Source organism: Megascapheus bottae, chromosome 10 (genome assembly GCF_031878675.1).
Source record: "Megascapheus bottae isolate mThoBot1 chromosome 10, mThoBot2.hap1, whole genome shotgun sequence".
NCBI lineage: Eukaryota > Metazoa > Chordata > Mammalia > Rodentia > Geomyidae > Megascapheus > Megascapheus bottae.
Genome location: NC_143518.1, coordinates 60,864,204 through 60,888,012, shown reverse-complemented (window position 1 = coordinate 60,888,012; position 23,809 = coordinate 60,864,204). Strand labels below are relative to the sequence as shown.

The 23,809-nt window shown below is 45.4% G+C and overlaps 1 protein-coding gene and 1 pseudogene across 4 annotated transcripts in view; one reads left to right on the top strand and one right to left on the bottom strand.

Moving 5' to 3' along the window:
* The window catches only part of Dennd1b (DENN domain containing 1B), a 176,840-nt gene that overhangs the window by 6,123 nt on the left and 146,908 nt on the right, over positions 1 to 23,809 (bottom strand). For 3 of the 4 annotated variants that reach the window (XM_090341469.1, XM_090341470.1, XM_090341471.1), the window contains 3 exons: positions 10,142 to 10,209; positions 9,808 to 10,030; positions 7,426 to 9,432 (listed from right to left, as the gene is read on the bottom strand). In XM_090341469.1, coding sequence (XP_090197595.1) covers positions 9,052 to 9,432; positions 9,808 to 10,030; positions 10,142 to 10,209 — 672 coding nt within the window. In that variant the 3' untranslated portion in view covers positions 7,426 to 9,051. Of the gene's footprint in view, positions 1 to 7,425; positions 9,433 to 9,807; positions 10,031 to 10,141; positions 10,210 to 23,809 lie in introns of those variants that run through there. The other variant, XM_090341472.1, reaches the window with a different exon arrangement.
* LOC150058585 (ragulator complex protein LAMTOR3 pseudogene) lies at positions 18,605 to 19,114 on the top strand (annotated as a pseudogene).

The following is a 23,809-nucleotide window of genomic DNA, read 5'->3' as shown; positions in this document are numbered from 1 at the left end:
ACCTCAGGTAGTCCATCCTCCAGAATAGCATTCCCACAAACAACAAGTGCTGGCCCTGCTGTAGAGAAGCGCGGGTCCCCGTGGGCACAGAAATTAATGGAGATGGCTGTGGGCAGAATTTCTACGGTCCCTCCATAGCACGGGTGTGAAAGACGGGCTGACTGCCTGGCATATGTGAGGCTGTGTCCTAGCTACAACACACAGACACACAATGGAATTTGCCAGTTATGGGAAAGAATGAAATTATATCGTTTGCAGGGTAATGTGGAAAAACATCATACTGAGTAAAGCCAGCCATGCCCAGAAAGGCCACGGGTACATGTTTTCTATCAAATACGGTTGACCAAAAACCTTCTCTCCAGTAAGCATAACCAAGAGCCTACACATACACACACGTGTGGCCGAAGCACGGGGCCTGCGGGAGGGAGGCCCTGCGGAGCAAGCTCTTGAACAATCACCATGCAGATTTAGCAAAATGATTCTCAGAAAACAGGAACATGCTTTGAAGGGGAAATGGGGTTAGTGGAAAGGGCAGATGAATGGCGACGGCAATGAGAGATGAATAGCCTTTTAATAATCTTGATGTGATTGAGGGAGGAGGGAGAGAATGAAAGAAGGGGAAATTAAGATGTACTCATCACAGAAATCAACACATTGATTTGCAATTCCCTTGAGCAATCGTTTGTAGATCAAGTTAAAAAATAACATCCCCTATCATATATGAGTTGATTATAAAGAATGATCTCATAGGACATAAGTTTTACTAACTACAAATAGTAACTATTTTTTTTGGTAGTACCTTACTAAGTGAGAGCTATACCCAAGCCTCCAAATGAGGAATTAAAAAAAAATGATTTCAATCTCCATCAACTGCCATTTGCTTAAAACTCCAATGGCTTCTGTGAGTTTGTCTATAGCATGTTCCTTACTGAAGCGCCATTTGATAAGGCAGAGCAGTTCTAACATCTGTTTCATGAGTTGGGAATTTTGCCGAATGGATTATATCCAATTTGGACACTCATCAAATCTCAGAAAGCTTAGCTCTTATTTTAAGATTATATTGTAAGTATTAGATTAGAGTAGAAATGTAGAAATGTGAAATGTAGTGTATTTTAATTTCCCAAATGAGTCCCTAAATTAGTGACAAAAACTGCAAATTAGTGTTTAAATGGTGTTAAACTAGAGCACTATAAACATGAAAACACTCACATTTAAAGTAACAGAACTGAAGATTGCGTAGTTTGCCTTGAGAACTGGTGTGTTGAGATGGGAAAATAAAAATGCAAAGCAGTAACACCTGTGCCTCTTCTGCACGGGATGCCCTCTTGGGATGTCAGCATCAGCGACTCCATACCACAACAGTCCACCAGCTCTAACTTTATTCTTTTTCCTAAGCAGATTTGTTGCCTAGCATGGACCTGTGGCCACCTTGGGACCCCAAGCAGAGGCCCCACACCAACTCTCTCCACCTTGTGTGAACAAAGCTACATAGATGGGGAAGAATGGAAAGAGATGTTTGCCAGAAACAACTGTACAGATGTGTACATGCCTACACATACATGAAAGAGGTGAGAAAACAATCTCTGAAAAAGATAGCGGGAAATTCAATCTTCAGGTGTAGTCAGGTAGTAGGTAGGTAGATAGGTAGATAGGTAGGTAGGTAGGTAGGTGGGTAGGTAGGTGGGTAGGTGGGTGGGTAGGTGGATAGATGGGTGGGTAGTTGGGTGGGTAGGTGGGTGGATAGGTAGGTAGGTAGGTGGGTGGGTAGATAGGTATGTAGGTAGGTGGGTGGGTAGGTGCGTGGGTAGTTAGCTGGGTGGGTAGGTGAGTAGGTAGGTAGGTAGGTGGGTGGGTGGGTAGGTAGGAGGGTAGGTTGGGTACATAGGTAGGTGGGTAGGTGGGTAGGTAGGTAGGCAGGCAGGTAGGTGGGTGGGTGGGTAGGTTGGAGGGTAGGTTGGGTACATAGGTAGGTGGGTAGGTGGGTAGGTAGGAGAGTAGGTGGGTAGGTAGGTCAGTAGGTAGGTAGGTAGGTAGGTAGGTAGGTAGGTAGGTAGGTAGGTAGGTGGGTGGGTAGGTATGTAGGTAGGTGGGTCGGCAGGTAAGTATTTGGGTGGGTAGGTGGGTAGGTAGGTGGGTGAGCAGGTAGGTGGGTTGGTGGTTAGGTGGGTGAGTAGGTGGGTAGGTAGGTGGTTGGGTAGATAGGGAAGTAGGTGGGTAGGTGGGTAGATGGGTAGGTAGATCGTGTGTAGGTAATAGGTAGGTGCATAGGAGGATGGATGGATGGATGGATGGACGAATGGATCGATCGATTTCTATAGTTTTTGTCAAGGAAGAACAGGCAGTGCTTTCCAAGGGGGAGTTGACAGAAAGGGAGGTATGTCAGATTACACACACCATCAGTGCTCTGGCTGGCTCTTCTGTCTGCTGGAGTGGACATGGAAGCCTGAGTCAGTCCCCAACTTGATGGTTTGGTTCTGTGGCACTTTAACTGTATTACTCCCTTCACCCCAGAAAGGACTAGCCCCAACACTCACCCCAGAAACCTCGGGAGTGTGCTCCATGCTTCTGGGCCTGTTGTTTGAAGTTCTGCAAGATATTTTTACTAGATTTGGAAGCTCTTGAGTCAGAGAAATACCTAATATTTGTTTTCTAGTTCTTTGCCATCATGAATTCATCTTCTAAACCATCTATATTATAACTGCTGTTATGTGCCATCGATGTTTGTGAGTAGACATTAAATAACGTGAAGGACACTTTATATTTTAAATAGGGAAAAAATACAGCCTGAGAGAAGTTCAGAGGCCAAGCTCAGTGATGGAGCTCGGCAGGCTGTGGTTCTGTTCTTGGACCTCAGGTTCTGATCGGCACACTTGGGAAATGAGTGGTGCTTTGCTGAGCTATTCCCGTGATGTTGGAATCTTGATATCTGCTACATTGGATTGAGAACATCTTAGGTTACCTGTGTGTGCCGGGAGGTTTGCAGAGATTCCATCACAAGGGATCTGAATCCATGCTGAGTGCGGTGAGCAGTAGAATGCAGGGCCCAGTGGGGGAGCAAGTGTCTGGGCACAGGGCCTTGTCCCCACCACTGGCTTTACTGTGCCACACTACCCTGCACTGAGCAGCCTCCTGTGCTGTTCTCCTTGTCATGGCGCCAGAATCAACAAAGCCAAGGATTCTGTACTGAAATGTCTGAAACCAAGGGCTCAAATCTTTCCATCTTTTACTTTGGTCTACCAGGCATTCTGTCATCGCCATGAGAAAGCTTATTAACACAGAGGGAAAACTTAAGTTTGCTACCCAGAGCCAAACATACACTCCTCAGGCAGAGCAGAAAGGTTTGGTCTTCCCTTGACAGGGCAGCAGTGGCCTTGCTGAAGTTGGAGCTTTGTGGAACTCTGTAGAACACTCAAGAGCATGGGGGGAGGGAGGGACTTAGCTGGAGAATTACTACAGGAAGAGTCATCACTGTGCAACATTTAATTGTGACCAATTTTATTTTATAATTTCTTTGTTGGGTACTTGATAGTAATACATAGTTCAGCCAATATTTATGTTTGCATTGTTTTAACTTCCCAGAGCCACACCTTTTATACACATCTTCCCAGTAGAAGTCAGCTTTGGAGGTGATTTATAGCACAGTCTCAAGGATGCTGAAGCCATGGCAGAAATATCCATGCTGGCTGGTTAGTTTTTCAAATAGTTATTGCTTACCAGAGCGAGCCCAAAGCTCCCGACAGTCAGACCTTTAAAACAGCTCGTTGTAAAGCAACAGCAAAGACTGGGGAAAAAATGACCTTTTCATTTTTATGCCACTTTAATGGCTTTTATGTAAAAATCTTTCTGCATCTTTTAAGTTGTAGGACTCTTGTAGTCCATGCTGCTGTTCAAGCATAACTAAATCCTAACAGATTTTCTGTAAGTCTCACTTTTGGTATATGATTATTGAATAGTTTTCTAAATAGCCCCAGAAGGCTATTTTAGCTAAAAGACAATGGCTTGTTTTAGGCACTACATTTCACATGCATGGTGTGTAAATCAGCTTTTCCCTAACAATCATAATCAAACAGCATGGATCCATGGCTGGACCGTGAGGAAGCGCTCATCTGAGAATGGACAGAGATGAAGAGACGTATGTTTGTCCTATCAAAGAGGTAGTCACTTGTGACGACAGCGTGCTAAGGTGACAGGCTGCATGTCCTCCATTACTTCAATTAACCAAAATGTAAAGACCTTGCCTTCTGGATCTGAGAGCATGTCGTTATGCTGCCGCTGCTGCTCAGTACCTTAATTTATTTTTGGTATTTGTACATATTGCATACAGAACTACAGATTTTCCACAGTGCTTTCTGCCTCATTCAAGTATAATTAGAATAAAAGTAGAAATCTATAGAAGCTCTAAGGTTAAACAAACTGTACAATCATACAAAAAGATTAACTTAATTTACAGACAGTCAAAAAGTACTGGCAATGCCCTTTACAAATCTTAGCAGAGATTCATCAGGGAAGATGCTGCATCTACCTACATGGTCACCCCAAAGAAACACCACGGAGACTGGCAGGGCTGGTGCAGCAGGACAGTATTCATTACGCAGCCCTGTGCAGAATCAGCACTTCGTACCATAAACATTTCTCTTACAGAAACAGTACCAGCCATACCCACCTCACAGAAGATTCTCTTATTGCATATTTGTTGTTTCTGAGGCAGCTCGTTATGATACAATGATGCAAGATCCACAATTATTTTAAAATAAAAATGTTTCTCTTGCCAACAGTATAAAGATTTTCCCCTTTAGCTCACACTGAACAATTACTTCATATATTTGTACACAAATATTGAAAGATAGGACTTTAAGACATCTGCCAGAAAACAGATGTGCATAATCAAAGGAACTAAATGATACAAGAAAAAAATATTGCACACAATCCGATTACAGTTTTCAAAATAAAATATGCTTCCAGCTAAAAGTCCATCATTTTCTGTTTCTTGACTAAGGCCTCGTGTCCACTGGCTTGCTCCGCAGCTGAAGCCACACGGAGTCACTCGACTGGACACAGAGGGTGGTTCAGTCCACACAGGACTCCTCCCTCTGACATTAAGACGTCTTGGGGAGAATTAAATGTGGGGATTCACGTTCCATTTCTAAATCTACATTCCAATTGACAGACATCTGCTCAGATTCAGGATCGTGGAAGCCAAACAAAATGGACTTTCCACCAGAAGGTTTATTCTCAACCATCACCCATGTCCCGGAAATCCAGAGAATAAGAAAATTCACAGCTCTCCTACTTATTGATCAGGAGCCTACTACTTCTTCCCCATTATTTATGAAAGCAACTCTTCCAGGAGCATTCCTGGATTCTAGTGGTAGGATAATAACAGTGTTAAGTTAAAAGGAGTAGTTCTAGAGAATGTGATTTTCAATTTTCTTTAAAAATCGATTTCCTTCCACGTGAGTGGCTTGTGGAGCCCAGACTCAGTCACTCCCCAGCCCAGTTCAGTGGCCCATACCACAGCTAAGGAGCCTGAGCGCACAAGGCCACATGGAGAGCCCCAGGCAGCTGCAGACAAGCCAGGACACTCGCTTCTGCAGGTGGCCTCTCAGATATCTTAGCAGCTTTGTTGTAAAAGAGTAAGTAAACTGGCATTAGAAAAAGAACTCAGAGCATGCTTTAGCTTAAGTATCTACAAAAAGAAAACTTTTGTGGTGTTAAGATTCTTGGGCTGGTAACTTCTAAGCAAAATACATTATGATTTCATCATCATCATCATCATCATCATCATCATCATTTTACATTTGGAGTTCTTTTTTTCTGTCATTGATTTCACCATGGTAGGGTCTGGTTCATTGTTTTGTCTGCCCCTCATCCTCAGTGATTGTACTTTGCTTATGAATGGTACAAAAAGCCAATAGGAATTATTAATTTGTCAAGCTGGAAAAATAGTCACATTGCAGTTTGGTTACTTAAATCTGCTACAATAATCATGAAAACATCCCACATAGCAACATTTTTGCATAACAACAGCTCCCAATGTATCCAGCATTCTCCTCTTCCCCCAAAATGCCACAGATGCAGTATCCAAGGGTGAAAGGCGAGAAGAGAAGCTAGATGGGACTCCGGAGTCCTGGCCCAAGGAGATGGCAAAAACAGACCGTCATGACGGCAGGCCAAAGCCAGCCATCAGCTCCTGAGTCTTCTTCAAAGTAAATCTGAACAGCAGGAGGACTTACAAATATTTGGTCCTGTTACAATAGACACAATGTGCACAGCAGGAAATATTTCGTGTGTTTACCCAGAATTCACCATATTGCTGCTTCCTGCTTACTCTATCCACCATAATGCTAGCAAGTCTTGTTTAAAAGCAGACTTTGAACAAAATTTTAATGGCTTGAAATACTTGTTATTAGTCTCCTGGAATTTTTTCAACAATAGCAAGTAGAAATTTTGATTTTTTTTCCTTTTGTTTATAACTGAGTGAACTAGTTTTGCATATTTAAATAAGGCACAAATTGCATTAAATATATTAAGACAATTACATTATTTGTAAGTGGCTCCATATCCTCAAAACAACACAGAATTACAGAGAAAACATATTGTAAGGTGAACTGCAAGGCAGGAAAAGAACTTAAGTCTTGGTGGCCATGGTATTTATTAAGCAAATGGACTAGAATCCACATGTGGGCCTAAACTATGCCTGTGACTATGTCACCCACTCCTCATACTGGGAGTTTTGAGCAGAAAAACCTCACCTTGTCTCCAGATTAAAACAACAGTTTCTTTGCATCCTCTCCTAAACTTCTAAAGGAAGATATGCCAGACAGGCAGGGCACGAGGGTTACCTTCTTTCTTTCTCTCTTAAAGTTGCTCTTCTGCTGTGTAGATTCCTTTTATTACTTATTTGGTAAATTGGAATTTATAATAAGCATATTAACTCAAAATATGACCAGTTCTTGGAAACTTCCCTATGTGTTTTTTTAATCAAGATTAAATATTCATTCTTTAGCATGTAGAATCTATCCTTGTAAAGAGAAGCAATGCCTACGTTCCATTCTGGTCATGAATAAATAATGACCTCAAGTAAAACTTATCTATTTTAATTTGGGAATGTACTTGGTAATTTCCTTTTAAAAAAGTGACTGAGTAAACATATATTTAAGTAATTTTTTAAACAAATCTTCTAGGATTTTAATTAAAATCATATTATTCTAGTAAATTCTTTAGAAGCTAATCTTGTTGGGATTCTTGAGAAATTCCTGGAGCATTTTTTAACAGTTACTTTTAAACAGATAACTTTTAAACATTTTTAAAGACAGGTAATTTTTAACAACCATTTGGGGAATGAGAACAGGTACAGTGAGTACAGGAATAAGAAATGAATCATCACACCACTAGGCGTGTGTGTGTGTGTGTGTGTGTGTGTGTGTGTGAGAGAGAGAGAGGGGGGGGAGATAGACAGATACAGACAAATAGACAATACTGGGGCTTAAATTTAGGAGCCACTTCTGGCTTTTTGGTGGTTTGCTGGAGTAAGAGCCTCACAGACTTTCCTGCCTGGTCTAGCTTTGAAGGGTGATCCTCAGATCTCAGCCTCCTGAGTAGCTAGGATTATGGACGTGAGCCATGGTGCCTGGCTGGTCACTAGGAAATTTCCCTAAAAGTACCTGTGGTTGTTTAGCTTAACACGATGTAATCAATATGATTCCTTCTCAGATGAATGCCATAGCCTAAAAGTGAGGCTAAAGGAGGCAGGTTGTCCATACAGATGAATTCTAAATAACTTATTGAGATACTTCTCCATCCTATCACTTCCCGGACTCCCTAAATATGGCTCACTCCTAGAGACTGGCTGCCAGGATAAGTCTGGAAAGGGTGTGTGGCCTGGAAACACCCACGTCACGATGGAGAAACTATCTTGAGCTAGCAGACACCACCATGTTGGCCATGTTATCAGAGTCAATGTCTGGATTCACACCTTGCACACAGGACATATGACCTGCCAAGCACGGCACTTCCCTGACCTTCCTTCATACCCACCACCCCCAGTAAAATTGGGAGAAAAATACTGGAGAAATCCCAGGTGCCCACACCCTCTCAGAGCAGTCAAGGTCGTCAAAACCAGGGAAGGTCGAACCAGCTGGCTAAGACCAAGAGGATGGCACTGGGGCGGGGGTAGGGACAGGAGAACTCAGCACTGCCTACAATCTTTCTGGAAATCTAAAACTGCCCCAACAGCAGAGGTATTGACATGAAGCATGTGGATAGAGAATCGTTAGTTAAGAAAAAAACAGGATTTATAAAAAAATCAGCACAGGTGATGTTGTATTTTGACTTTCTTGAGATGGACCCCCCCCCACGGGAAACGCATAGGGCAAGGCTGGCGTCTCCTCTGTAAACAGAAGTCACTAACCTCGTGTGCTAATGCTGGAGGAGTCACAGGGAAGTCACACCTTTGTACCTTAGGGAAACGTGGCTACCTACCTACCGTGTCCTTAGAAAAGCAAATCAAATATTTCCACAAGAGCTCTTACATTTGGACACATCATGGTTAGGAAAGGGCATTATTGCTCTGCAGAACAAAAGAACTTAGGTTCAACTGCAAGTTATCTGTGTGCGTGTGTGTGGCATGAGGATTAAGGCAGTTCGTGGATTAACCTCGTCAGGGGTTCCAGGCTAGGCTGGAGAGGTTTGGATACCTTGGCCAGTTCATGCTCCACAAAACGGGTACAGTAGCTACATGTCGAGTGCAGGGGTGAGACTCGCATACTGAGTTTAAATACAGGAGTGGCGGAAGCACCAAATACTGGGGCGTCATCATCCGTGGGACGGACGACGGACAGACAAACTGGTACCTGATTTCATAGCACAGGAGAAGAGTTCGCGTGACAGTTCGATGCCGCGGGCCGCAGGCACCCACGAGCTCGGGTGAGTGGGGGAAATGCGCGTCCCCGAAGGGAGAAGAAACGATTAAATAAGTACTAAGCGCTGCGGTTCCCACACACAGTCCCGTTCCGGGCGCGCAGGGCTGCGGGTGCGCGGGCGCGTGGCGGGTCACGGCGGGCTTCCACGCGCGTCGGGCTCTGCGCGCGAGGCTGGCCGGAGGCCGGCCGCGGCCAGGCGGCACAGCGACACCACCTCTCCCAGCAGCCCGCCGTCCTTCCCCTCCTTCTCCCACGGGACCGAGGTGGCCGGGCGCGGGCCGGGGCCGGGCGGCCTGTCCTCCGGGGGGGCTTCCTTCTCCGCTGGGGGCCCCGGGGCCGGGGCGGGGGCCGTGCGGCCGGGCTCGTCCCGCGGCGGCCCGGAGGAGGAGGAGGAGGACGAGCCCCGCGGGCGGCTCCAGTCTGCTGCCGCGTCCCCCGGGTCCCCCGGGTCCCCCGCCGCCCCGCCGCACAGCAGCGTCAGGTTGTTCTCGCTGGGCGCATTGGATTTATTCTGCGGGCGGAGAGAAGAGGCGGGACGGGAGGAGCGCTAGGTTAACCGGGTTCACCAGCCGGCGAGGAGCCCGGGCTGGGGCCGCGACGGGAGGGGGGGGGCTCCCCACACGCGCGCACACGCGCGCACACGCGCCCTCTCCCTCCTGACACACTCACACTCTCCCCTCCAGACACACGCTCACACACTCCCTACGCACCACCCCCCGCTCCGTCCCCGCAGGCCGCCCCCGCTCCGCCCTCCCCCGGCTCTCCACTCCGGGTACAGCGGGGTTGCAGGCCCGCACGGGGAGAACCTGGGCGCCTCGCCGCCGTCGTGGGTGAAGACGACAAGCGCCCGGCTCCCGGCCCCGGGAAGGGAGGGAGGGAGGCTCACCGCGGGCCGGTACTCCACGTCCTCCAGGGAGCGGAAGAAGTCGAGGCTGCGCGCGGCCGCCAGCTTGCCCTGGTCGGCGCTGTGCGTGCTCAGCGTGTCCAGGATCTCCCCGAGCAGGTCCAGCTCCGCCGCGCGCCGCCCGCGCCCCGCCGCCGGCCCGCGCTCCTCCTCCTCGCTCTCCCAGAAGCAGGCCGGCGCCTCCTCGCCGTCCTCCGAGGACAACCTGGGGACACGCGTGGCGCCCGGTCACCCTTCCGCTCCCCCCCGCCTCCCTCCCCCCCTCCTCCCTCCCCCCTCCCCCCCCAGCCCGCCCCCGCCTCCGCCCCGCACCTACTTGCTGGCTCGCTCGATCAGGTCGTCGTCCAGCTCCGAGCCGTCCAGGCTCTTCCGGGGCCTCGGCTCCTGGAGAGAGGCGAATGGCAATGGGATTTCGGCCTCTAGGACGCGGCGCCCACGACGCCCGCCGAGGATCCGGACCCCAGGACCCTCGAGGAGCGAGAGGAGGCCGGCGACCCGGCGGCCTGGACCTCCGGAGGGAGCCGCCGCTGGGGCCCCAGGCTGGGCGGCGTCCCCGCCCGGCGCCCGCTCGCCAGGCCCGGGACGCACGCGGAGGAATGGCTCCCGGGGTCTGGTTTGGTTCCCAGCTCCTGATCGGCACAGTTGCCGTCACCTATTGCGCCCGTTCGTGGAAAATGCCTTTCTGGAGCGCACCGGACGGCTGCTGCGCTCTCCCCGGCCCCGGCGGAGTGGCGGCAGGAAGGAGAGGGGACTCGGCTCTGCGCGCCCGCCTCTGCTTGGCATGCAATGCTGAGCGAGTCTCCCCACGTCCGGGGCCGGGCATGTCGTCGGAGCTCCAGCCATCCCCTCCACGCTCCGCCGCAGCGCGCCAGGCTCAGGAAACAGAGCCACGCGCGCCAGCCTCCCCACACCACATCCCGTCGCCTGCCTCTGGAGCCGCCGGGCCATGGCTGCTGCTTCGGATGTGCAACCGACATGGTTGTTTTCAGGATGCATGAAGCACAGGCAACTATCACATTCTTGCAGTCCTTCCGCCAGGACACAAAAACACCTGCTGTGTGCTTCCAGCCCACACCGTAAGCCAGACACGCATGGAACAGGAAAACCACACAACGGCCGCAGACAGTGGGTGCCGTGGTGGGGCTGACGCACGTCCGAGTGAAGGAAGGTGGCGGTGCAGGGGAAGGACAGAAAGGCCACACTGTGTGCCAAGCTCCAGCGAGGGGAGGGGCGAGTGCACAAGGTTCTCGGGAGCCCGGCACGTCCTGCATCCCCGCTGCCGGTCACTAGATGGCAGAGCACTCGGAGCTGGCTCAGGGGGTACTTGGCAATTCTCTGGCTTCAAGGGCAGGGGCAGACCTGTACTGCCTTCCAGATCTGGGTCCTGGAGAGCCACAGAGCCACCTAATCAAGTGTTTGTGAAGAACCCACACAGCTGCTCCTGCGCTCACCCCGGAAGCAAGGCAGCGGGTACCTCCACTGTCCTTCAGTTCCTAACGTTTCCCTGTTTCCTCAGCACCACTGCACGCACACAGTTCTCTCCCACGCGCTAAGAACCCACAGCCTGCATGCCATGATCTCTCATGTGCTGAGCTAGGCCTACAGCATATGCACAGCAGTCCTCCATGTACGAGGTGCCCACTGCATGCACACAGACGGCTTCCTTGCCTGGAAGGAATGGAAAACATACTCCTTCTCAGACACGTGAAAAACACGCAGCCACAGCCTTATCATTGGCATCTCCCGAGACGCGTAGGGACTGCGCAGTTGGCAACTCCATCCTGATAGTTTCATCACTTTTGAGAAGTCCTGGCTGAAGGACTGAAAGAATGGGATATTTTCCTGTGGGAAAGATGACCTGGTTGCCGCAGTCTTCAATTACACCCACTGGTTCTGAACACACAGATATCTGTAAAATGAGATTGTTCTTGCATGAGAATGTGCAATGCCAGCTACACATCTAGTGTGTGTGAAGACCCTGGAAGTGCACACCTCTGACGAGGGTTGCCGGCCGCATGTGGGATGAGTGAATTAATGAGAAAGTTCATGTGCATGGAATGCAAAAGTGGAGGAGATCGCATTGCAGAGCCTGACCCCAAAGCTAGACAGGGACAGCAACGAAGCAGACTTGTGGAGGAGACAAGATGGGAAACCAGAAGCATGCATGGGAAGTGACAACAGCACAGAATTTACACGTGGAGTGACAACCACAGAATGCCACGCTGGAGGAGCCCTCAAGGAATCAGTTTGGCTTCGCTACATTTACAGAGATAAATGTTGCCTTTCTTTTCCTTACAATGGTTTCTGCCAAGAGTGTCAGACTCTAGAATGCTCAAGATCATCCCCTCCTGGTTACCAAGGAGACTGCCTTGTAGTTCCCATAGCCATCACTAGATGGCGGGCGAAGACTAATCAGCATATATTTAATCTCGAGGATGGATGGCAGCTATTGGCAGTTGAAGGCGAAATGCATTTAAAACTCTAAAATTACAATGTTCATCATACGTAGAGTTTTTTTATATAAGTAAGTACAGTCTTTGTACTGTCTGCATTTGGGGACTTGAGGCAGTTAAGGTCTGGAAGCACTACTTTCCCTACCCTAAAACTACAGAAAACCCTGAGGTGATAATGCAGTGTGGCCTGCACAGAACAAAGAATTGCAGAGAACTGCGATGGTGACACTTTGAAAATGCACAACGGTTTATCACGCGAAAGGTGCTTCTAAACGCATGCATTTAAACTGCGTAGGTAGCGGGCCGAGCCCAGAAAGAAGCGATCGGGTCACAATCCGTGTGCCTCTGCGTGCTGTATGTTGTGTGCGCCACACTTCGAGCCCCACTTTGCCACCATTTTTGGTGAACCCTTTCTGATTTTAGGAGTAAGGTAAACAAATGCTTAAACAGTCAACTGCCTGGGGCAGGATCAGAGAAGCTGGACGTGGCAAAGCCAGGAGGCTGCCGAGCTGCCACCACACAAGGGAAGGAAGTCCTGAGGAACTCAATCTGTGGCCAAGAACTCGCTGTCTTCTCATGCCTGCAGGGATACGAGCAGGCTGCTCTCGGCTGGGAAGGGACACTTGCTGACAGCGTGGACGAAGGAAGGCTCGGGAAGTTCACACTGGACGGCTCGAGACTGAGCTGGACCTGACACGCCACAGCCGAGAGGCCAGGAGCACTGACCAGCTCAGCGTGGTCTGCCGTGGTCATGGCTGCCATGTGGCTCAGCTGCATGGGAGCTTCTGGCAGCTCAGGGGCAAGGAGGCACAGAGACCACAGGACCTCCACCCCTGGCAGCCCTCCTCCCCATCCGCCACTTCTGTCCTCCACCTCTGTCCTCCATCCCTGTCCTCTACCCCTAGCAGTCCTCCACCCCCTCCTCCAGCTATCAGTCCTCCACCCCTGTCACCCCCACTGCAGGTGAGTAAGGGTCACATCAACACCCAAATCCAAATTCAGTTCGGCTTCCAGCCGACTCCGCTTCCTCCACACAACGCCTTCCAAAATAAGGGCCTCGCTCGCTGTTTAATGAGTCAAATGGAAATCATAGAGAAATGCAAGAGATGAAGAATGACTCTGATGAACTTTATCAGCACATAAAGTCAGTTGCAAACCAAGTTAGGGAAACTATCCAAATGCAACCACAAAGAAAAAGGAGGATAAGAAGAACACAAAGTGTCAGCAAGAACATCTTGAGAGCTGACTGCCCCCGGCCTAACGCCTTCTCTTCCAACACAGAGCGGGGCTTCATGTGCTAGTTTAGTAGTGGGTGGTAGTACTTGATAGAATGGAAATATTACTGACTATGAAATTCCACTGGAAGAACAATTTCTGTCATTCAATGAATGCGACTCTCTAATAAGTCTGTGGTGGTGGATACAGTGATCATCTTAGATTTCTCGGCTCTAAGAGGTCTGGAGAGGTTAGCAAACTTGTTCAAGTGCACAAACTGAGTGGTAAAGGCCAGTTTGGGTCCAGGCCATGACCCTGCAAAGCCTGCTCACAGCCACTGTCAGTGAGTGGGACCTGGCTGCCATTTGTAAATGATGGACCTTGGGAAGTTGGGAATTGGTAAGTGATTTCGACCTGGCTCATCCGCATGTCTGGCACACAGCAGAGGCTGGGAGAGATGGAGCACGCTGAACGCTGTGACAAAGCACAGGCCAGATGCTCAGCATTCAAGCGTGTTGGGGACTGACTGTGGGGTCAGTGACCTTGGACCCGCACAATTGAGTACACAAGGAAGTAAGCTCTTATCATGATTTTGGGCTGTGTCAATAGCTTCTCATTTAACCTGTTTGGGACTTGATAGCTTCTCATTCAACCTATTTCAGACTTGATACTGTTTGTACGAATGTAGCCCCTGGCAGTTCCCTAGTTTAAAGATGTGTATTTAAGATTGAGAACTGGAAATAAACTGGGCTACGGTCTTGGGCGACAGGCTTCTTAAGCTGTGGCTCCTGATTTGGGCTGTAGCCCTCCTGAACCCCATCTGTTTGTCTCTCTTCTAATTTTTCCTAGTCCTTGCCCCCTATTTCAGGAACCCCAATCTGCGAACCCTGGTTTGCTGCCGGTTGGCCCCGGCACAAGCGCACTAACCAGCCCTCCATGGAGGCTCCATCTACCCAAATGATGCCACAAGTGATACCAACGGAAGCTTCTGTTCATTAACAGTAGATGGAGATCTTTCCTAGTAGTTTGCTAAAGATATCCTCATATTCCATTTTCCAAAAATTACTGAAAATCAGAACCAACTTCCTTTATAAGAATGCCTTTGACTGAGCATACATTAGGAAATTTAGTTTGGTAAAACACGTTATCAAAATCATCCCACAAACATAGTCTCTTAGAGTTCACGTCTCGGTGTAAAACTCCATCCAATAGCAATGGGCTCTTAGCGCAGGCTAAGCCTAGTCTACACTGGGTCAGAGGGTGAGAGCGGGCCATGTACTCACAGCTCTCGTGATTCACCTGTCAAGAAGGCTGCAAGCTTCAGAATTCTATTTCCTTATTCTTTTGCGCTGGTGCTAGAACTTGAACTCAGAGTCTTGCATTCCTGCCTGGCATTTTCATTCTAGGGTGGCATTGTACCACCTAAATCACTGCTCTATTTCCAGCTATTTGGAGATAAGAATCTGAGGATTTTTTCTGCCTAGACCAGCTTTTGAACTTCAGATCTCATCCCCTGTCATAGCCATTGACACCCTGGGGCTTGGACTCTGTCCCAGACCTTACTTTGCTCAAGGCTAGCACTTTACCATTTGAGCCACAGCACCACTTTCAGCTTTTCTGAGTAGTTTATTGGCAATAAGAATCTCATAGACTTTATGCCTAGGCCGGCTTCAGTGGCAATCCTCAGAACTCAGCTTCCTGAGCAGCCACTAGGGCCAGCTATGTTTCATATATTCAAGCTCTTTTAAGGGCTCACCATATACTAAGTGATTATGTTAACTGTATATAATTAACATACATTACTCTGCTACTTTTTCTGATCTTTAATATTTGAAAATGCCAATTTTACCAATGATCACCCATGACTTTTCAGGTCTGAGAGATGATGTAAATGCCAGAAGTTTTCTCAGCTTGTTAAATGTTATTCCCAAAGCAAATAAATAAACAAATAAATTAGCAACACATTGATAAATGGCAATCTATATGTAGTTACAGTTCTTTTTTGACAGTGTTTCAATATCTCAACATTTAAAAAGGTTTCTTACTGCATGACAAGGTTGTTGTATTTTCTGCAAAATGGTTTCCTACATTAACTAAGTGAAGCTGACTTTTCTTAAAAGGATACATAAAAATCACCATTAATTTATAAGACCGTACGACATCCCATCACATTTATAAACTGTGTTTTCAAAATGTATAGGACAAAGGATTAAAAATACTTGATTAGGAAAATAATTGTAGCTAGATTTTATTTCTCCACATCCATAGAGCTCTCGTAGTATGTATGTATAGATTTAGACACCTAAGCAACTGGTCTTAAATGTGTGTGTGTGCAAAATCTCAAGAACAGCAACCCAAGCCCAATGACTGACAAAAAAAAGTGCATGTATGTGTAAATGTGCTAAAAAAAATCTTGCCACTAAAATTATATTTTGGTCTCAGAATCATATAATACCAGGTTTTAGAAAAAGCATTTATTATAAATGTGAAAAACACAGAGAAAGGTACAAAGGGAACAGACCTTTGTGGATACATTATGGCCAGCATTATATTCCAGTGTTAGAAAAGCATAAAGAACTTTCAGGAAAGGCTGCAACATGGCTTGGGGTCAGAGGCTACTGGAGGATAGTTATGTATTATTCTAGTGTTTTATGTTACATATTAGGAAAATAACAATGTGCATTAGGCCTAAATCCAACTCGAATTATAATAAGATGCTATTATGCTCTTCTGCTTATGTATCTATTGACATTTCTGGCAATTTCTCTCTCGGGACACATGCAGCAGCAGGGTTTTGTAACCCTTATATATATTTTAAAAAAGACTGGCTTTTCCTTTCATCAACACTAACATTGATCTCTGACAAACTTTAAAAGCAGGCCTATATACAAAACCAGAAGCGGGGGAAAAATCATCACTTCTTTATCCTAAGATGCTTAAAAGAAAATAAGAATTTGTGCACCCGAAAAGGGGGGTGGGGTACTTTTCAAATAGAACCCTGTTGTTGATTTAAATAGTACTGAAAGTGCATAATAAGTTAAATAGAACAGAAAACCAGGAGGAAAAAATATTAGCTATATGATTCCACATAAAGTTAGATTTCCTAAATGGAAAAATTTAGTACTTTGTTTTTCTTCCTAGATTTTATAACAAATAATATGGTCATTTATAGAAACCGATTTGAAGAGTAAGATCACAGCATTAAAAGGTATATGTTAATGTTAAAATATTTCCAACATCCGTGAAGTATGATTGCCTTCGTGATGTTTCACTTCGTCCTCGTAGCCGTCTAGGCATTGTTAAGCAGAGCTAAGCATTTGAAAAGTGAGGTTCTAGCTTGTTACGGAAGGGTCTGGTTTTGAATTATTTCTTTGATTGATTGAACAATGTTCTTGAACCATTTTATGACACCATAAATGTCTCCAGGTGTACTCTGTTTCTGAAGAACTGCTCTGGTCCGAAAGGTGTTGTCAACTTCGTGTGCGTTTAAGAAAAGCACATGACTTCCACTAGAGGGCACTCTTGTAATCTAAAACTCATTTTTGGTTTTATTTTTTGGTTCTGAAACAAGCAAACTTGACATGTTGGAATAATGAACAGTATCTCAACAAAGAAACAACAGAGAAAACAAGTTTCTTTCTAATAATAACAATACAACACGCGCATTTTCCAATGTGGATTCAAGCGATCCACTGTTAAAAATTGTTGACATTGTGTGTGGCGCCTGTGGCCGATGCCCATAACCCTCGATATTCAGGAGACTGAGATCTGATGATCCTGGTTTGAGACCTCCATGAGACTCCTATCTCCAATTAAACACCAAAAAATCCGGAAGTGGAGCTGTGGCTCGAGTGGTAGAGCACTAGTTCAAAAGAAGCTTAAGGACAGTGCTCAGACCCTGAGGTTCAAGCCTCAGAGAACCAGCGCAGAACACAAAACCAAGCCAATTGCTGACATTAGTATGATTTAGACGAGGCCATTCCAGTGTTCCATAGGGTGACTTTGGGAGGCAGACGGCTACAATGTGTTTTCATTTAGGTCATGCTTTTTATGGGCATCTGTTAACAGAAGCATGTCCACTTATTTCAGAGTTTCATCATTTGATGGTTTATTATTTCAGCCCAGCATTCTGCTTACGAAACAGTAATGGCCATACTGAGTCAAAGTAAATAAAAAAGTGGATTGTATGAAATTAAGATTCTTCTCCTTATCATGATCTGGTGAGACTTATTTGCATTATTTTGTAAAATTTGCCTTACAGAATTAAGTTTTTTCCAGTGATCCTGACTCCAACCTTAACCCTCTCTTCTACTTCCTTCCTCTCTTCTACCCACGCCTTTCTTTTCTTTCTCTCCTTGTTATTGACAATCACTTTTCCTTGGCCCCTCTGTGTCACAACACCACTCTGAAACCTCCTTGGTCCTGTGAATAAGACACGTCTCTCACTACGTCCACACAGTCCCCGGAACCCACGAAAGCCACACCGGGAGGCCCCTCGCCCACAGCTTACCATAAGCTACATCCAGTGAGGGCTGGATATTTCATCCTGGGTTTTGTTTAGAAACTGAGTAAGAGAATCCACGTTTTTGGATGTTTCACAGACAATTTCATTTGTAGTATTTTTAAATATGATATTTAGTACAAACATTGTTTGCACATATTTTTTTTGCCAATCTTGGGCCTTGAACTCTGGGCCTGAGCACTGTCGTTGGGCTTTCTCAAGGCTAGAGCTCTACCAGTTGAGCCACAGCATCACTTCTAGCTTTCATTCTGTGTATGTGATACTGAGGAATCAAACCTGGGTCTTAGGACATGCTAGGCCAGCACTCTACCACTAGGACAAACTCTCAGCCCTATTGGCACATATATTAAAAACCTAACCATAGATTACGATTTAAGGCCCAACCAAAGCACTTTGGACCTTTAAGGTCCAAGCAGTTGGAAGTGCTTTACTTGCAAATCTCTGTGATATGACATATCTTTAAGGCATATTTTTAAAGATAAAAGCATACTATTCATCAACATAAAATGATCTCCTAACTACTGAAATCTATTAGAATGGCTTCAAAATCATTTAACTTATACATTCAAAAGGATAGCAAAAGGAGGTCACCAGTCATGTGACAGCAGTTTGCCGGAGACTCGACTGTTGCTCTAACGCGGTGGGGATATTCCAGTGGCCGGGAAACCCAGGCGTGCAAGATTGAGCCTCCAAGGGGAAAGGGGTTCGTCATGGCGGATGACCTAAAGCAATTCCTGTATAAGAAGTTACCAAGTGTTGAAGGACTCCATGCTATTGTTATGTCAGATAGAGATGGAGTACCTGTTATCAAAGTGGCCAATGATAATGCTCCTGAGCATGCTTTACGACCTGGTTTCTTATCTACTTTTGCCCTTGCAACAGACCAAGGGAGCAAACTTGGGCTTTCCAAGAATAAAAGCATCATCTGTTACTATAACACCTACCAGGTAGTTCAATTCAATCGTCTACCTCTCGTGGTCAGTTTCATAGCCAGTAGTAATGCCAACACAGGACTAATTGTGAGCCTAGAAAAGGAACTTGCTCCGTTGTTTGAAGAATTGATCAAAGTTGTGGAAGTTTCTTAATCTGATGGTGGTTTTGATGTATACCTTACCTTGTTATAAAAACACAAGTCAATCTAGCAATCTTTAGAGAACAATAATACTTTTCTGTATATGTATGTAAGACAGGGCCCCCTTTTCCACCTTATACTAAGAATCAGCCTGTAAGTTTAATTTATAGACAGATCAGGTATTACATTTACTTTGTAAGGTCTTTTCTTGAGATTTGAGGGTAACGGGGATAATCTGAAATGGTTCCGTCTGTCACAGCTCCCGTGGAGTTAGTGCAGTCACCACATATGGATGGGATCCTATTCAGTGGATCGGAATCAAAATGGTTCATTGATCCACTCGAGCCCTTGAGTGCTTCCTATCATAAAGGTCCCACCCAGGCTGCAAAGGTGCAGCAGTCCCTCTTATTGTGAATAACAATGAGGACATATTTTTCTTCCATTGTGTTTTATTTCTTTGCATTGAGTGTGAGGAAGATAAAATGGCTTAGTAAAAGTAATAAAAGCAGTACAATCACTAACTTTATATATAGTTACTTTGCGGTGTAGATATCTATCACTAATGAGTTCTTTTCAGAGGGTGCTTCTCTTTAATGAAAAGTAAAACTATAGCTTACTCTTTTCTTCCAACTTTGCTCTCTGTAACCAATCAGTATTTTAATGATTGTTCTTTATAAAATTTAAATATGACTTGTTAATTAATGAATCCTGTTTTCAGTATGTATTTTAAATGATAGTTTTGGCCATTTTTTTCATACATGAATATAAATAAAATAGTATTTAAAAAAAGGATAGCAAAGTTTCATTGTTTAAGTGGGTATAAATGTTACAAATAGGAAGTTAGAAAGATGACTTTCTGTAATGATACTGCCTCCCTTATTGTTCACCGAAAGGTAAGGTTCTCACCAGGTGCTGTTGGCTCATGCGTGTGATAGCTTAGCTAGTCACGAGATTGACGTCTGAAAATTGTGATTCAAACCAGTCCAGGCAGAAAAGTCCTTGAGACTCCTATCTTCAATTAATCACCAAAAAAAGTTAGAAGTGGAGCTATGGCTCAAATGGTAGAGCAAAAGAAACTCAGGCCCCAAGTTCAAGCTCCAGGACCAGCACATACACAGAAAGAAGACAACTCTTTTAATCTGTATGGGACCATGTTAAAGACAGATGTTGACCAGTTTAACGGTGCTCAGTCTCACTAGTGTAAATTGAGATTATTAATCATCCATCATTTTATTTTTTATCAAGACAATGTATAAAGGGGTTACAGTTACATTCGTCAGAGAGTAGGTACACAGCTTCTCAGACACTGATACCCCCTCTTATGTTTTTGTCCCCGTTTCATCCCCCCCACTCCCTCTCAATCATCTGTCAGTTTTTAAGCACCATATTTTTAGTTAAACACCATATTTTGGTCCCGATTCCAAGTCTATTTATCAAAAGGCAGCTCTCATGATAGCACATTACAAATGAAAGCTGCCTTCCACTCCTAGTTCCACTAGCGGGCTGCTGCTGGCTCCAGACGTGAAACAGTTAAAGTGACCCTTGTGCCAGTACTTCTTCAGGGCTTAGCAACAAAAAGCCTGGGCCTTCACTTTCACTCCATTTCATGGCAGTGATTTTTGCCTTGCTCAGGGCCATCCATCTGTTAGCACTGACTTGTAATGGAGATAAGCTCTCAAGCTTGCTCACTACAGGGCAGAGTGTGTGTGTGTGGGGGGGGTGAGTGTGCAGGTGTGCGTGTGTGATGCCAATACACAGACATGCACACACAGAGTAACTATGAGATGACACCGGGAGGGGGCTCGTGCTGTTTAAAGAGGTGCATAGTAATTCCATTTATATAAATTTCGCCTGTTATTTATTCTCATTCTTGGGAAATCCTAGTAAATTTTTACACATGATTTCAGATGACAGACTTAATGGTCTAAATATTGCTTGTGAAGTCTTCAGTGCTTTGGTTTAAACAAAACTGATGTAAGCGGGCAAGTGTATAGGAGGATTAAAGCAGGGCTGGATTCTCCCTGGACCTGATTTCAATACGAACCCAAGCAGGAGCCCATCCCGAGGGTCCTGTTAGGCGGAGCTGCTGTTGGAACTGTCACCTCACACAAAGGGAGAAGGGCTGGGCTTTACCAACGTGAGCCCTGACTGGGGGATCGCCATGGCTCTACCCTTGACATTTATTTAAGCCTCATCAACGAGACAGAACATAACCATGCTAATTAGCAGGCCAGCACACAAATCACTGTTTCTTGGGGGTGGAATGCCCAGCCACAATCTATCCCAGAGATGAGCAAAGCATTTTAGATTCTTGTCCTTTCCTAGCACACCAGATCACAAAACCACATATGTTAACTATAGGCTGGCTGTATACACACAGTTTTACTGTAAGATACCCACATACCACGCAGATGATTACCATGCAGTTTTCATTTTCTGAAAAGTGAAAAGAACATCTTTGATAAATCTCACTAGCAATGTTATATTCTTCGGACAGCTGGGATCCACTTTTGACACAGTGATTGAGTAGACTTGGAATGGGATCAGTCAATTCCTGTCCTTTATCAACAACAAAAACACCAACATCCACATTATCCTACAAACTTCTAAGCCAGGGATTTCTCAGAAGAGCAAGGTATATACAGCATGGCTTTTCAATTCACAGACTAAGTTGATGGCCAATTATGCCTAGCTAGAAGGAATAAGGAAGTTTTGGTGGTCCTCCGAGCTGCCTTAGGAGGAGAGGTTGGTTAAAGATCTTGGATAGTTAAGTGCCACCAGAAGAAACGCAAACACTGCCATTTCTACAAAAGACATGGCACTCAAGATAGCCATCCATCCATGAACCTAAGGACCTATTGCACAGGAGACATGTTATATCAACACGGTAAATATCAACAGCATTATTGGAAAATGACATGCATTACCAGTTTACCAATGTTGAAAATAAAACTAAAGACTGTTTTATTGGTCTCAGTGCGAAAAGCTAGTGCCTTTTTCCAAGTCCTAACTTCATAACCCTGGCTTTCAACCTTCCTCCATCAAAAGTGGCCTACCAACCTCAAGACACAAGGTAAGGCACTGGAATGTTCTAGAACCAATCTATCGGCTTTGGAATGCATACTTTGTGCTTTGTTGTGTGTAGAAGTCTAGATGCATATCTTAATCTCTTCCTATTTCTAATTCTGGGCTGCTGGGATTTGACATTGAATCATGGAATTAATTCTCTCAGACAGACAAAGACAGTTGAGTGGTACGAACGAACAGGTTGCTTGTCTGCCCCTTAAACCCAAGGCTTCTCTCTGTACTTCCATATAGTTTCAACTCTCCAAACACAAGGATGAAAAGGAAAATTACCTGAATCACTAATCTCACAAGTCTCTAAAAACAAAAATCTGGCTTTTAAAATATTGTTTGTTGTTGTTGTTCCTGGGACTTGAACTCAGGACCTGGGTGCTGTCCCTGAGCTTTTTGCTCAAGGCTAGCACTCTACACTTGAGCCACATTTTCACTTCTGGATTTTGGTGGTTAATTAGAGATAAAGGTCTCATAGACTTTCCTGCCGGGTACGGTTTTGAACCAGGATCCTCATATGTCAGACGCCTGAGTAACTAGGGTTACAGGTGGAGAGGCACCAGCTCCTAGAACATGCCAAATCTTTTAAGGCCATTTTATTATTTGAGGTTTCAAATCTTAAATAAGGAGACAAAATACTTTCTAAAATGAAAGGTTTGTTAAAGTCAACTTCTTACGTTAAAATATGAAGCTATGTAACCATAACTTTGTTGTATAGCACCTTTATAAAAATTTTTTTTCCAGTCCTGGGCTTGAGCTCAGGGCCTGAGCACTGTCCTTGGACTTTCTCAAGGCTAGAGCTCTACCACTTGAGCCTCAGCATCACTTCTGTTTTTTTTTTTTTCTATATACATAGTACCTAGGAATCGAACCCGGGTCTTCGTGCATGCTAGGCAAGCACTCTGCCACTAGGCCGAACTCCCAGCCCAACAATAATTTTTTAATGAAGGAAGGAAAACTAGACAGTGCTATGCTTGAACAGGAGAAAAAAGTTAAGAATGGAGAGCCAGAGGGATCTTACTGGTAAAATCAGAATGCATCAACTCTATCGTTAACCATTAACAGAAAGAATCAACTATAACCTGGGAATCTGAACACACCCTGCAAGGCCAGTGCTGGCACAGAAAAGGGCTGTCTTTTAGTTCATGAAGCTCATAGAAGGAGGCCAAAAATGTGCTTTAAGTGAACTTTTTTTTTTTGGTAAAGTATTCAACTGTCGTGTGAGGGCTAAGTCAAAAGCAGCTAGGCTGTCTCTTAAGAAGTCTGTGAGCATCTCAAATAATATAAACTGCACAGGCAGACCAAATAAAGACGCCCTGCTTCTGTTTCTGTCCTCTCTGCCTTCAGCAGATAGCTCTTATATCAAAGCCACTTAAGTTCATCCAGGGATCAGTAACATCTCTCCTACTTCCTGCAACTCCAGAATGACTTTTAAAAGAAGCCTGGGCGTTACCCAACAGGCACTTTTCATTCTGGCTGTTGAGGAAGGCAGGCCTTAACAGTTTCTACCTTACCTACCTTAAATACATTTTGTTAAATGTTATTTATTCTACGATTATTTCATAAGATAGCAAATCAGAAATAGATGAAAGATGAAGGAATAAGTAAAAACATTGCGATACCCTATTCTGTCTTCAGCCACATTTA